General features: G+C 48.7%; 1 protein-coding gene across 1 annotated transcript; it reads right to left on the bottom strand.

The window, feature by feature from the left end:
- Nucleotides 1–407: 407 nt before the first annotated feature.
- On the bottom strand, nucleotides 408–5851 carry LOC122539927 (tubulin alpha-3 chain-like). The gene is made up of 4 exons (XM_043675128.2): nucleotides 5716–5851; nucleotides 5446–5594; nucleotides 1493–2173; nucleotides 408–707 (listed from the first exon to the last, which is right to left on the bottom strand). Exons 1-4 carry the CDS (start codon nucleotides 5834–5836, stop codon nucleotides 408–410), a joined length of 1251 nt encoding a protein of 416 aa, XP_043531063.2. The 5' UTR covers nucleotides 5837–5851.
- Nucleotides 5852–14250: the final 8399 nt, after the last annotated feature.

The following is a 14250-nucleotide window of genomic DNA, read 5'->3' as shown; positions in this document are numbered from 1 at the left end:
CCATCTCCAGGAGAAGGAGGGAGATAATGCAGGAGAGGTATAGAGGGTGGTACAGAGAAAAGAGAAGGGAGAATGAGAGAAAGTGAAGGGGGAAACAATGATGAGTGAGGGAAGCGACGAGAGCACCATTTTGTGATATCTAAAAGCTTCCTGGGATCTCCCCAAAGTAGGATCTATTCCACTGTTGGTAGCCTGCGGGGAATATGAAATCCCGTTCTAAATTCAGTGGTCACTTTCTATTTTGATCTTTCAAACAGAAATAATTCAGATTGACTTTCAAATAACGTTTATTTCCTTAGATTAATGTTTAAGAACTGAATTTAAAAAAACTTTGACTATATGAAGAAGTCAGTTTGTGACTTTTGGACATTTAGTTAAACCATTTAAATATGCCAAGTTAATAACTCTTATTCTTCCTCCTCCTCTGCCTTCCTGTCCAGATAGGAAGAGTCGACCCCCACCTCTTCATAATCCTTCTCGAGCGAGGCCAGATCCTCCCGGGCGTCCTGGAATTCCCCTTCCTCCAGGCCCTCCCCCACGTACCAGTGCACAAAGGCCCGCTTGGCGTACATCTTGTCGAACTTGATGTTGAGTCGAGTCCAAGCGAATGCAATGGCGGTGGTGTTGCTCAGCATGCAGAGGGCCCTCTGCACCTTCGCCAGGTCGCCCCCTGGCACCACCGTCGGGGGCTGGTAGTTGATGCCGACCTGTGGGAAGAGTGTATCTGGTGAGTTCAGAAATAATACCAGCCCCCTCCCATGAACTCTGCCAGATGAAAGACTTTCTGGTTCCTTGCTCACCACTCAGGTGAACCTTACAGAGTTCTCCGTCCAGGTCTGAAACTGGAATTTTGTGACAAAAAGATAACTTGTAGGAGCTAACTAGCCCTACATTTCTTTTTTAACTGCAGTTCGACTGCGGAGGTGCCAATTTGAAGACTTTGGAATTCCCCTTTACCTTAGATGCCAATCTTTTCTCATAATCCCTATTTGCTTTTTTTCAATCACACGTCTGAATTATATTTTCTCAATTATATTTTCTAGCTGAAACCTGTCGTATGCAAGCATTTTCTTCTTTATCTGAATTTGGACCAACATTTACATCCAGGGACCTCTTCACCCAAGAAGATCAAGCCTATCTTCCTGCACTACATTTTCAGCTTGACATATACCTGCCTTATCCCCCTAGTTCTGTCCTCACATGGTGTTGCTGGAGAGATTGCTACTCAAATGTGTTGCCTGCTAACTTTCTGCTGAGCTACCAAATGGACTGGAGTACCACACACCCCTTGTAGATGGTCATTGGCACCAGTGTTGCACTGGAATGGAGGTTGATCACTCTTCCCCATGCCATGGAGCCACCCTGTGATATCTTCAACACTGGTATCAGGGTGGTACCGTAACATTTGACTCTGGATTGGATCAAATATCATTCACATCTGTGATCAGGTTGTCACGTTTCTCTCCAGGACTGAACACAAAACCATACGTACCTTGAACCCAGTCGGGCACCAATCCACAAACTGAATTGAGCGTTTGCTCTTGATGGTGGCGATGGCAGCGTTGACATCCTTGGGCACCACGTCCCCTCGGTACAGCATGCAGCACGCCATGTACTTGCCCTGGCGCGGGTCGCACTTTACCATCTGGTTGGCCGGTTCAAAGCAGGAGTTGGTGATCTCCGGCACCGAGAGTTGCTCGTGGTAAGCCTTCTCAGCAGAGATAAGGGGGGCGAAGGTGGCCAGGGGGAAGTGAATGCGGGGATAGGGGACCAGGTTGGTCTGGAACTCCGTCAGGTCCACGTTGAGGGCACCGTCGAACCGGAGCGACGCGGTGATGGACGACACCACCTGGGCGATGAGGCGGTTGAGGTTGGTGTAGGTCGGTCTCTCGATGTCCAGGTTCCGCCGGCATACATCGTAAATGGCCTCGTTGTCCACCATGAAGGCGCAGTCGGAGTGCTCCAGGGTGCAGTGGGTGACCAGCACCGAGTTGTACGGTTCGACCACCGCGGTGGAGATCTGGGGAGCCGGGTAGACGGAAAACTCCAGCTTGGATTTCTTGCCATAGTCGACGGAGAGCCTCTCCATCAGGAGGGAAGTGAAACCGGAGCCGGTGCCCCCCCCGAAACTGTGGAAGATGAGGAAGCCCTGCAGGCCCGTGCACAGATCAGCCTGTAGGAGGGGGAGACACAGCAATCTCATTAAGTTGGATATTGCATCTGAACAGAGAATGGAGGCAAATGTGCCAAGTCACTTTATTTATTTTTCCGAGGAAATAAAGACCAGCACCTGGAATCTGGTCTCATGGTTAACAGTCGTGGGCTGTTTGAAATCAGAACCAGTCCCCAGGGATTATGTTTCCTATTTGCTCATTGTCTGCGGCTGTTGTTACGCAAGTCGGTATTTATCGCCCTTACCCACTTGCTGCTTTACAAAGTGGCCGTAAGCTTTTTTTCTGCTTCGTGGTGCAGTGTCACCCGCATTGCCCGTGACCGAGGGAGTTCTGGGAATTTTGCCCCATCGACACTGACAGAGTGGTGATACACGTCCGTCTCAGAACGAGCGGTGGCTTGAAGGGGACCACGCAGGTGCCCATGCATCTGCGGCATTTTGTCCGAATCTTCGTGAACGTGGAGAGTGCGGCTGAAGGAACCTCGGTGGTTTACCACGTTAGCTCCTGCAGATGGCAACATCGCTGCTGGAGGGAGCTGATGCTTGTGGGATGTGGACCTGGATGGTGAGTCGGAGATGCCGGTGTTGGACTGGGGTGGACAAAGTTAAAAATCTCACAACACCAGGTCGTGGTCCAACAGGTTTAACTGGAAGCACACTGGCTTTCGGAGCAACGCTCCTTCATCAGGTGATAGTGGAGGGCTCGATCGTAACACAGAATTTATAGCAAAAATTTGCAGTGTGATGTAACTGAAATTAAACATTGAAAGATTGATTGTCTGTTAAGCCTTTCATCTGTTAGAATACAGTGATAGTTTCACTTCTTTCATGTGTAAATCACAAAACCCTTTTGTTTTTTAAAAGTTGCATTCTCGGGTTAGCTGTTAACAATGGTGATAGCTAGACAATATGTTGAAGGTGTTAGCCCCCTGTGTTCTCTGTCTATGACCTGATGTTTAGATTGCTTCTAATCTAAAAAGTGAGATAACGGAGTTTTACATAAATTCATGCAGTTTTTGAGCTCAGCGTTCTACATTGTACTTTGCTCAAAAACTGCATACATGAATTTATGTAAAACTCCTTTATTTCACTTTTTAGATTAGAATCAATCTAAACATCAGGTCATAGACAGAGAACACAGGGGGCTAACACCTTCAACATATTGTCTAGCTATCACCATTGTTAACAGCTAACCCGAGAATGCAACTTTTAAAAAAAAGGGTTTTGTGATTTACACATGAAAGAAGTGAAACTATCACTGTATTCTAACAGATGAAAGGCTTAACAGACAATCAATTCTTCAACGTATAATTTCAGTTACATCACACTGTAAATTTTTGCTATAAATTCTGTGTTACGATCGAGCCCTCCACTATCACCTGGTGAAGGAGCGTCGCTCCGAAAGCCAGTGTGCTTCCAATCAAACCTGTTGGACTATAACCTGGTGTTGTGAGATTTTTGGCCTGGATGGTGTCAACCTTCCCGAGTGTTGTGGCTTGATCATGATGGACAGGCTCTGGGGAGTCAGGAGGTGAGTTATGCTCTGCAGCATGCTGACCCGTTCTTTCAGGGATATGATTTGCTCTTTTTTGTGATTACAAATCAGCAATGAGGTTCTCAATGTACAAGTGTGATGACAGTGTCTTGAACTGCAAGATGGAATGGTGATCTTTTTTGATCTGTTCCCCACGTTGCATTTCCCCTGAACTGCCAGATAAAGGAGCCACTCAAACACATCACTGCTGACTTGTAGGAGGCAATTAACTTAGTGTTGTAGTGCATGCCTGGATCAGATTATAGGGCTCCAGTAACAGATAATTGTATCGCATGGTGGTAGGTTAGCTGGATCACTGTTAGGTGAGCTAATGCTGAAGAGGATGGTGTTGTAATGTGACAGCAGGTCAGGCAGTATCCGAGGAGCAGGAAAATCGACGATTCGGTCAAAAGCTTCCTGCACCTTGGATGCTACCCTGACCCTGCTGCGCTTTTCCAGCACCACTCTAATCTTGACTCTGATCTCCAGCATCTGCAGTCCTCACTTTCACCTTGTATTGCGATAGGTTGAGTGTAGAAGTTTAGAAGATTAAGGGGAGATCTAATAGAAACTTACAAGATAATACATGGCTTGGAGAGGGAGGACGCTAGGAAATTGTTTCCGTTAGGCGAGGAGACTAGGACCCGTGGACACAGCCTTAGAATTAGAGGGGAGAAAGTGAGGTCTGCAGATGCTGGAGATCAGAGATGGAAATGTGTTGCTGGAAAAGCGCAGCAGGTCAAGCAGCATCTAGGGAACAGGAGAATCGACGTTTCGGGCATTAGCTGATTCCTGAAGAAGGGCTAATGCCCGAAACGTCGATTCTCCTGTTCCCTAGATGCTGCCTGACCTGCTGCGCTTTTCCAGCAACACATTTCCATCTCTAGAATTAGAGGGGGTCAATTCAGATCAGAAATGCGGAGACATTTCTTCAACCAGAGGGTGGGTGGGCCTGTGGAATTCATTGCCGCGGAGTGCAGTGGAGGCCGGGACGCTAAATGTCTTCAGGGCAGAAATTGATAAATTCTTGATGTCACAAGGAATTAAGGGCTACGGGGAGAGTGTGGGTAAGTGGAGTTGAAATGCCCATCAGCCATGATTGAATGGCGGGGTGGACTCGATGGGCCGAATGGCCTTACTTCCGCTCCTATGTCTCATGGTCTTATGGTGGAGGGAACTAGTGTGTGATTAGCTTAGCAAGATAAAGCAAGCCAGCGTGATTGGTTATGCCAATGTTATCCGATAAGCTCGGAAAGAACAACTGTATAAGTTGCAGGGGTACAAAGGGGGTGGCTCAGTGGTTAGCACCGCTGCCTCACAGCAACAGGGTCCCAGCTTCGATCCCAGCCTCGGGCGACTGTCTGTGTGGAGTTTGCACGTTCTCCCCGCGTCTGCGTGGGTTTCCTCCCACAGTCCAAAAGATGTGCAGGTCAGGTGAATTAACCATGGCAAATTGCCCATAGTGTTAGGTGCATTAGCCAGAGGGAAATGGGTCTGGGTGGGTTACTGCTCGGAGGGTCAGTGTGAACTGGTTGGGCCGAAGGGCCTGTTTCCACACTGTAGGGAATCTCATCTAAAGAGCCGGTGGGTAGCCAGTGAAGACATTTTGATGGCGCTCGCAGCTTTGATTTTGCACGATTAAAGTTTAATCTTGTGAAGGATTTTCTGTGTCTCCTGGTAAATTTATTATAGAATTCTTCCACAACACTTCTCAGTTCATTAAACCGAGAGAACCTACCACCTTCCGGACTCGATCCAGGACCAGATCCACAATCTCCTTGCCCACGGAGCAGTGGCCCCGGGCGTAGTTATTAGCCGCGTCCTCCTTGCCGGTGATGAGCTGCTCAGGGTGGAAGAGTTGCCGATAGGTGCCGGTGCGGACCTCATCTGGAGACAGGGAACAGAGATGTCACAACAGCAACACAGAATTCAGGCCATTGTTTCAGTGGGAGCACTGAGTGAGCAAGCCTCCCCCCCCCCCCCCCCCCCCCCCAATCCCTCCTCTTACCGATCACGGTGGGCTCCAGATCCAGAAATACAGCCCGGGGAACATGTTTGCCCGCCCCGGTCTCACTGAAGAAGGTGTTAAAGGAGTCGTCCCCACCTCCGATAGTCTTGTCACTGGGCATCTGCCCATCCGGCTGGATGCCATGCTCCAGGCAATACAGCTCCCAGCAGGCATTCCCGATCTGCACACCGGCCTGGCCAACGTGAACGGAAATACACTCTCTCTAAAGAGGAAAGGACAGATTATCATCATTCCCTTGGATGGCAGTTCTACCTCCATTGGGAATAGGGGCATTGTCGGATATTTTCTGTATGGATCATGACATTCCAGCACTGTAACCTTTGGATCCCATCCATTTCTGATTGGTCTACATCTGAGTCATATGTCCCACATGGTTCCTCCAGGTCTTGCCAATTCTGGATCACTCAGACCACCGCTGATTATCAGGACTGGTACATATCTATTCTGTCTTGGTGAGTGCTCCATCTCTCCAACCCTCATTAGTTACACCCATGTCAATCACATCCTGACCTCTATCAGCCTGAAACTCATCAGTCTGGTCCCTTATCAATCACAACCCCAACCCAACCCAACCCAACCCAACCCAACCCAACCCCACCGCCACCCAACCCAACCCAACCCAACCCAACCCAACCCCACCGCCACCCAACCCAACCCAACCCAACCCAACCCCACCGCCACCCAACCCAACCCAACCCAACCCAACCCCACCGCCACCCAACCCAACCCAACCCAACCCAACCCCACCGCCACCCAACCCAACCCAACCCAACCCAACCCCACCGCCACCCAACCCAACCCAACCCAATCCCACCGCCACCCAACCCAACCCAACCCCACCGCCACCCAACCCAACCCAACCCAACCCCACCACCACCCAACCCAACCCAACCCAACCCCACCGCCACCAACCCCACCGCCACCCAACCCAACCCAACCCCACCGCCACCCAACCCAACCCAACCCAACCCAACCCAACCCCACCCAACCCAACCCAACCCAACCCCACCGCCACCCAACCCAATCCAACCCAACCCAACCCCACCGCCACCCAACCCAACCCAACCCAACCCAACCCCACCGCCACCCAACCCAACTCAACCCAACCCCACCACCACCCAACCCAACCCAACCCCACCGCCACCCAACCCAACTCAACCCAACCCAACACCACCACCACCCAACCCAACCCAACCCAACCCCACCGCCACCCAACCCAACCCAACCCAACCCCACCGCCACCCAACCCAACCCAACCCAACCCAACCCCACCGCCACCCAACCCAACCCAACCCAACCCCACCGCCACCCAACCCAACCCAACCCAACCCCACCGCCACCCAACCCAACCCAACCCAACCCAACCCCACCGCCACCCAACCCAACCCAACCCCACCACCACCCAACCCAACCCAACCCAACCCCACCGCCACCTAACCCAACCCAACCCAACCCAACCCCACTGCCACCCAACCCAACCCAACCCAACTCAACCCCACTGCCACCCAACCCCACCCAACCCAACCCAACCCAACCCAACCCCACCACCAACCCAACCCAACCCAACCCAACCCAACCCCACCACCACCCAACCCAACCCAACCCAACCCCACCGCCAACCCCACCGCCAACCCAACCCTACCCTCCAACCATGATAACTTTCCACTATCTGACCCTATCAGTCTGACCCCATCCCTCTGATCCACTACCCCTGACTGCTGGTGACCTCTCTGTCTCAATGGAACCCTGGCGTTCTCCGCATTCTGTCACGTGCCCTTACCATAATGTCTCTCTATTGCCGCAGCTTCTCACGATCTGGTGCCTCCCCTTGACGCCTGCGCTATTTATACCGCATGGCTTTTGACCAGTTCGAGCTTTGATTGGTCGCTGAGAACAATGGGCTGTTGTTGCTTGGACCCACGTCAACAAAGGCCTGACTCTACACCGCGCTGATTGGCTACTTTGTGGAAGAGGTGGGGCCGGGTCGTCAATAATTGACTATGACAGGAGCCCAAAGCAAAGCAAAAGGAAGGGGGTGGGGTGGGGGGGAAAATGTGTGTGTCTCAGGCACTAGCTCAAGGGATGATCAATCAAAGCTTCACCTCAAAGAGGCAGCCATTAGGGGCCCATTTGAAGAATGCATTAGTAGAGCGAGTTCTACAGAGCCTCATCAGTCAGACCCCCCCTAGCTTAATCAGTGTCATCATCCAAAGCCCATTCATAAGACACTCATCAACCAGAAACCCTGTTCAGTCACATTCATCAGCCAACAGAATCTCCACTGATGCCTTCCTCAATGACCCTGGTTGATGGTCCAACATATTGTGAAGAAATCTGGCAGTCTGCCATCCCCTATCAATCCCCCATTCAACATACAAAGGACTCTATTATCTCTACCTATCAGGACTCTCAAATATTAGCCCCACATGTGCCAGGTGTTAACTTCCGATCCTTTTGTCGGGATTCATTCATGGGATTGGGCTTCACTAGCTGGGCCAGCATTGGTTGTCCGTCCCTAGTTACCTTGGAGAAGGAGGTGGTTAACTGCCTTGAACCATTGCTGTCCATGTGCTGGAGGTAGATCCATAATGACGTCAGGGAGAGGTTCGAAGATTTTGAGCCAGCAGCCATAAAGGAATGACCCTTTATTTCCAAGTCAGGATGGTTGGCGGCTTGGAGGGGAATTTGTGTTCCCATGCATGTGTGCTGTCCTTGTACACTTCCTTTATCCGCCCTTGAGTTAATACTGTCACACCTACGATCACAAAAGTTCGGATCAACAATTAATTTCTGGGGATTGCTACCTCTTCGTCGTTTCTGAAGGATTAACCCCTTCCAACTCAACCTATTGGATGTCACCAGTTAGATTTCTACTCATAAAATGACTTATGATCAGCTTGTAATTAATCACAAATTTTGGGAGCCACTTCTGATTTATAAATGCTTTGCCAAGTTCCCTTGTTCTTATACTTTGCACCACTGTTAATACGACCAAGAATATCAGGATACATGGGAAAAGATGTTGGCGGGTGAATTTAAGGAGAGCTCAAAGATTGCTGTACTTAGTTATACAGCAGGGTGATAATCATAGAGGCGGTGGGGCCTGTTAGATTCTGGTCCATGAGCTTCGAGGTGGGGAGGGGCAGTGGGAACATGCTTGTGGAGTTGGGTGAATACTTTGGCCTAGTTTCACAAACAGGAATAAACCATGTAGTCAGGCGAGAGGGATGCGAATTTTTTGTTTTAGTTTAGATTACATTACAGTGTGGAAACAGGCCCTTCGGCCCAACAAGTCCACACCGACCCGCCGAAGCGCAACCCACCCATACCCCTACACTTACCCCTTACCTAACTAACATGGTATTGTGAGAAGATGTTGGAAATCCCTTTCCTGTTGTCTACCCACTCTTAGTTTCTCATATTTCTTCTTCAGTTCCCTCTAAACCGTTTATATTCAGTTTACTCCTCAACTGTACTTAGTACGTAATTGGTACTTTTTTTGATCATCCAACGGGCTATGGATTTGTTTGATCTACTGTTACCGTTAAAGGGATAGTGCCTGTGCTTGAATAATTCTTCTTCAAAGGTCGCATGTTATTTGGCTATAATGGGGCGGCACGGTGGCTCAGTGGTTAGCACTGCTGCCTCACAGCACCAGGGTCCCAGGTTCACTTCCAGCCTCGGGCGACTGTCTGTGTGGAGTTTGCACATTCTCTCCCCCCCCCCCCCCCCAACCGTGTCTGCGTGGGTTTCCTCCCACAGTCCAAAGATGTGCAGGTCAGGTGAATTGGCCATGCTACATTGCCCAGAGCGCATTAGTCAGAGAGGGGTGGGTTGCTCTTCGGAGGGTCGGTGTGGACTTGTTGGGCTGAAGGGCCTGTTTCCACACTGTAATTGTTCCTCCTAACCTGTAACTCCAACTCATTCAACCTAGATCTATTCTTAGCCTAGTTGGCTCTCCCCCAGTTAATTATGTCTCCTAAAACTTATGATACCATGATCGCTGATTCTCAAAAGTTCCCACATTTGCTGCTCCTTGATCTACCTGTGCCCCAAGACCCAGGTGTAGCAGTAACCCCTTTCTTCTTGAACTGGATTTGAGTTCAGATGAAGGGATGTCTTACTATAGTTATATAGGACCTGGATGAGACTACACCTGGAGATTAGATTAGATTAGATTACATTACAGTGCGGAAACAGGCCCTTCGGCCCAACAAGTCCACACCGACCCGCCGAAGCGCAACCCATCCATACCCCTACATTTACCCCTTACCTAACACTATGGGCAATTTAGCACGGCCAATTCACCCTGACCTGCACATCCCTGGGCACTACGGGACAATTTAGTACGGCCAATCCACCCTAACCTGCACATCCCTGGGCACTACGGGGACAATTTAGCACGGCCAATCCCCCCTAACCTGCACATCCCTGGGCACTACGGGGACAATTTAGCACGGCCAATCCACCCTAACCTGCACATCCCTGGGCACAACGGGGACAATTTAGCATGACCAATACACCCTAACCTGCACATCTTTGGACTGTGGGAGGAAACCGGAGCACCCGGAGGAAACCCACGCAGACACGGGGAGAACGTGCAAACTCCACACAGTCAGTCGCCTGAGGCTGGGAATTGAACCCTGGCGCTGCGAGGCAGCAGTGCTAACCACTGTGCCACCGTGCTGCCCACCAATTGTTGGCAATTTTGGTTTCCCTACCTAACTGAGGATATACTTGCTTGAAAAAGAGTACAGGAACCAGCACAGGTTCACCAAGCTGATATCAGAGATGACAACGCTGTCCTATGAGGAGCGATCGATTTGACTTCATTCATCTATTGCGCGAATTTGTGACCTAAAGACTACACTGAGTAATGTCAGTGTACCTTTTCTCTTGTTCTTTTGCCCCAGCCAAATGCAGGGATGTAGGCATCTCTGGCTAAGTCAGCAGTTATTGCCCATCCCTAATTGCCCAGAGGGGATGGTAATAGTCAATCACTTTGCTCTGGATCTGAAACCAGATTGGTCTTTTTTTTAACGACAATTGGCAGTGTTTACACGGGGATAGCTTAGTTTAAATTCCAGACATTTTTATTACTGTGGTGGGATTCAAACCAGAACATTAATTTGGGATGCTGGAGTGCTAGCGAAGGGCCTATATTCACTAGACATTAAAAGGATGTGAAAGGATACGATTGAAACACATACAATTCCATCAGGATTGGGCAGACTAGGTGCAGGAAGGAAACTTCGCCTGACTGGAGAGTCTCGAACCAAGGATCACAGTCTGAGGGTAAACAATTTAGGATTGAGAAGAGGAAATATTTCTTCACTTAAAAGGTAGACAGCCTGTGGAATTCTCAATCACAGAAGGCTGTAGAAGCCAAATCATTGAATATATTCAAGAGAAAAGGTTTTTTTTTAAACATTAAAGGCATCATGGGGTATGGAGAGAAAGCTGGATTTTGTCATTAAAATAGAGGATCAGCCATGATCATATTAAATAGCATTACAACTGGCTTGAGGGCAGAATGGCCTATTCCTGCTACTAATTTTTGTTTTTATTTATACTGTTGCAGGAAGTTTTCAAGATAGCTTTAAATTAAGGAGGGGGTAGGTATAGGACAGATGTTAGGGGTAGGTTCTTTACTCAGCGAGTCGTGAGTTCATGGAATGCCCTGCCAGTAGCAGTGGTGGACTCTCCCTCATTATGGGCATTTAAGCAGGCATTGGATAGGCATATGGAGGATAGTGGGCTAGTGTAGGTTAGGTGGGCTTGGATCGGCGCAACATCGAGGGCCGAAGGGCCTGTACTGCGCTGTGTTTTTCTATGTTCTATGTTCTATCCCTGAGGAACATTTTCCCCTCTTTGCTCATGCCACTGATAATCAAAGTCACCCATTGTAGCTGCTCTACAGGCTTTGCACCCTTGTATAAGTTTCTTGCGAGCGCTTTCCTCTCCATCAATTGCACTAGTTTGTGGCCTAAGGACGACACTGAGTCATGTCAGTGTGCCTTTTGCTTTCGCTGTTTTGCCCCAGCCAAGTGCACGATGTCCTTGCCCGCCTTGTGGCATCCTCTACCTCTCAGTCTTCCCCTTGAGTTCCGAGGAAGGACCTGAAACCTTCACTCTGATTTCTCTCCACAGATGGTAGGCTACTGCAGAAAATACGGAGATATGGCATTGAGGGTGAGTTGGAGGTTTGGATTAGGAATTGGCTGGATGGAAGAAGACAGAGGGTAGTAGTTGATGGCAAAGTTTCTTCATGGAGTGCCGTCACTAGCGGTGTTCCGCAAGGATCTGTTTTGGGACCATTGCTGTTTGTCATTTTTATAAATGACCTGGAAGAGGGGTTAGAAGGTTGGGTGAGCAGGTTTGCGGATGATACGAAAGTCGGAGGAGTTGTTGACAGTGAGGAAGGATGTGGCAGGTTACAGCAGGATATAGAGAAGCTGCAGAGCTGGGCAGAAAGGTGGCAAATGGAGTTCAATGTAGCTAAGTGTGAGGTGATTCACTTTGGGAAGAATAACAAAAAGATGGGGTACTGGGCTAATGGTCGGATACTTGGTAGTGTGGATGAGCAGAGGGATCTTGGTGTCCATGTACACAGATCTTTGAAAGTTGCCACCCAGGTAAATAGTGCGGTGAAGAAGGCATATGGCGTACTGGCTTTTATCGGTAGAGGAATTGAGTTCCGGAGTCCTGAGGTCATGATGCAGTTGTATAAGACTCTGGTGCGGCCGCATCTGGAATATTGTGTGCAGTTTTGGTCGCCATACTATAGGAAGGATGTGGAGGCCCTGGAACGGGTGCAGAGGAGGTTTACCAGGATGTTGCCTGGTATGGAAGGAAGATCGTATGAGGAAAGACTGAGACACTTGGGGCTGTTTTCATTAGAGAAAAGAAGGTTTAGGGGTGACTTGATTGAGGTGTACAAGATGATTAGGGGGTTAGATAGGGTTGACAGTGTGAACCTTTTCCCGCGTATGGAGTCGGGTATTACAAGGGGGCATAGCTTTAAATTAAGGGGGGGTAGATATAGGACTGAAGTTAGGGGTAGGTTCTTCACTCAGCGAGTCGTAAGTTCATGGAATGCCCTGCCAGTAGCAGTGGTGGACTCTCCCTCTTTATGGGCATTTAAGCGGGCATTGGATAGGTATATGGAGGATAGTGGGTTAGTATAGGTTAGGTGGGCTTGGATCGGCGCAACATCGAGGGCCAAAGGGCCTGTACTGCGCTGTATTCTTCTATGTTCTAGATGCTGCCAGACCTGCTGAGCTTTACCAGCAATTTCTGTTTTTTGCCTCTTTCCGGAACTTTGAAATGCTCGCCATAACGAGTACGATCACCTGTCCCCCTCTCCTTCCTTTCCCTGTCCTTCCTGTTTCGTTTGTTCTGAAGAACGTTTAACCCCCATCCTTTGAGTCAAGTCTCTGTTGTCACTGCAATATATTATCACATCTCAATCTATCTGTAACTCACAAACGTTATTTGCTCTGCACGTATAGAATCCCTAGTTTGAACTTGATGACCTTCATCCTTGTGTCTTTAATACTCTAATCAGTTGCAATCTATCATTCCCAGTAATTTGTGCACATTGGTATTCCTCTCTGATATTCTTTCCTGGTTCCCACATCCCTGCCAAGCAAGTTGGAATTTCCCAATAGCGGTCACAAAATGCCCTGCAAGAAATTAATTTCTGCCTCTGTTTTGGTACAGACCATCTGGGCTAGATCTAACAGATCTAATCTCCCCCACAGCTGGGAGCTAACATCTTCTTCCCCCCCCCCCCCCCCCCCCCACCTCCTTCCACATTTGCCTGTAGCCACGCATTTAGCTATTTTCGTTTCATATTTACTTTCTGTGCTGTGTTTGGCTTGGGGGCAATCCGGAGAATATGGCCTTTGGTGCCCTGTTGGTTAATTTCCTATCATTCGCTTTCTTGGTTCGGAGGTGGGGGGGGGGGGGTTACTGGATAGGTCATTTATTGCCAATCTCGACTTGTCCAGAGATTTGTTAACAGTTGGCCACATTGCCACGGATCTGGTGTCGCGTGTAGGTCAAACCAGGCAAGGACTTTTCTGCATTGATGACTCTGCAAGCCAATGTCTTGATTTAAAAAAAAACTGCCAACCTGACCTTATAGATTACAGCATGAAATAAAATAAGCGAAATAGGGCTGAATGTTTTTTTTTTAATAGATATTTTTATTAGAAATTTAACATTTTTACAAGTTTACAAAAATAAACAAAACTCTCAAGTACAAACATTGATATACAATTAAATCAAATATACAATAGCCAAAATTTAACAAAAGAAAAAACACCGAGAAAGAAAAAAAAAACTCAACTAACTACTAATCTAACCTACAACTAACCAGAGTGTATTTTTAAGTCTCTTACATGCTCGGAATGTGTTAACATCAAATGTAATAAAACCCGTATTCGTGCGGGATTCCTCTCCTAAGGGGCCCCGGACCAGCCAGGTTTGTAATCACAATTAAATAAAAGC

Source organism: Chiloscyllium plagiosum, unplaced genomic scaffold (assembly GCF_037043375.1).
Source record: "Chiloscyllium plagiosum isolate Xiang-an unplaced genomic scaffold, Cpla_swu_hap1 HiC_scaffold_51, whole genome shotgun sequence".
NCBI classification, from domain to species: Eukaryota; Metazoa; Chordata; class Chondrichthyes; order Orectolobiformes; family Hemiscylliidae; genus Chiloscyllium; species Chiloscyllium plagiosum.
Note: the sequence above shows the minus strand (reverse complement) of the source record. Positions and strands in the feature narration are given on the sequence as shown.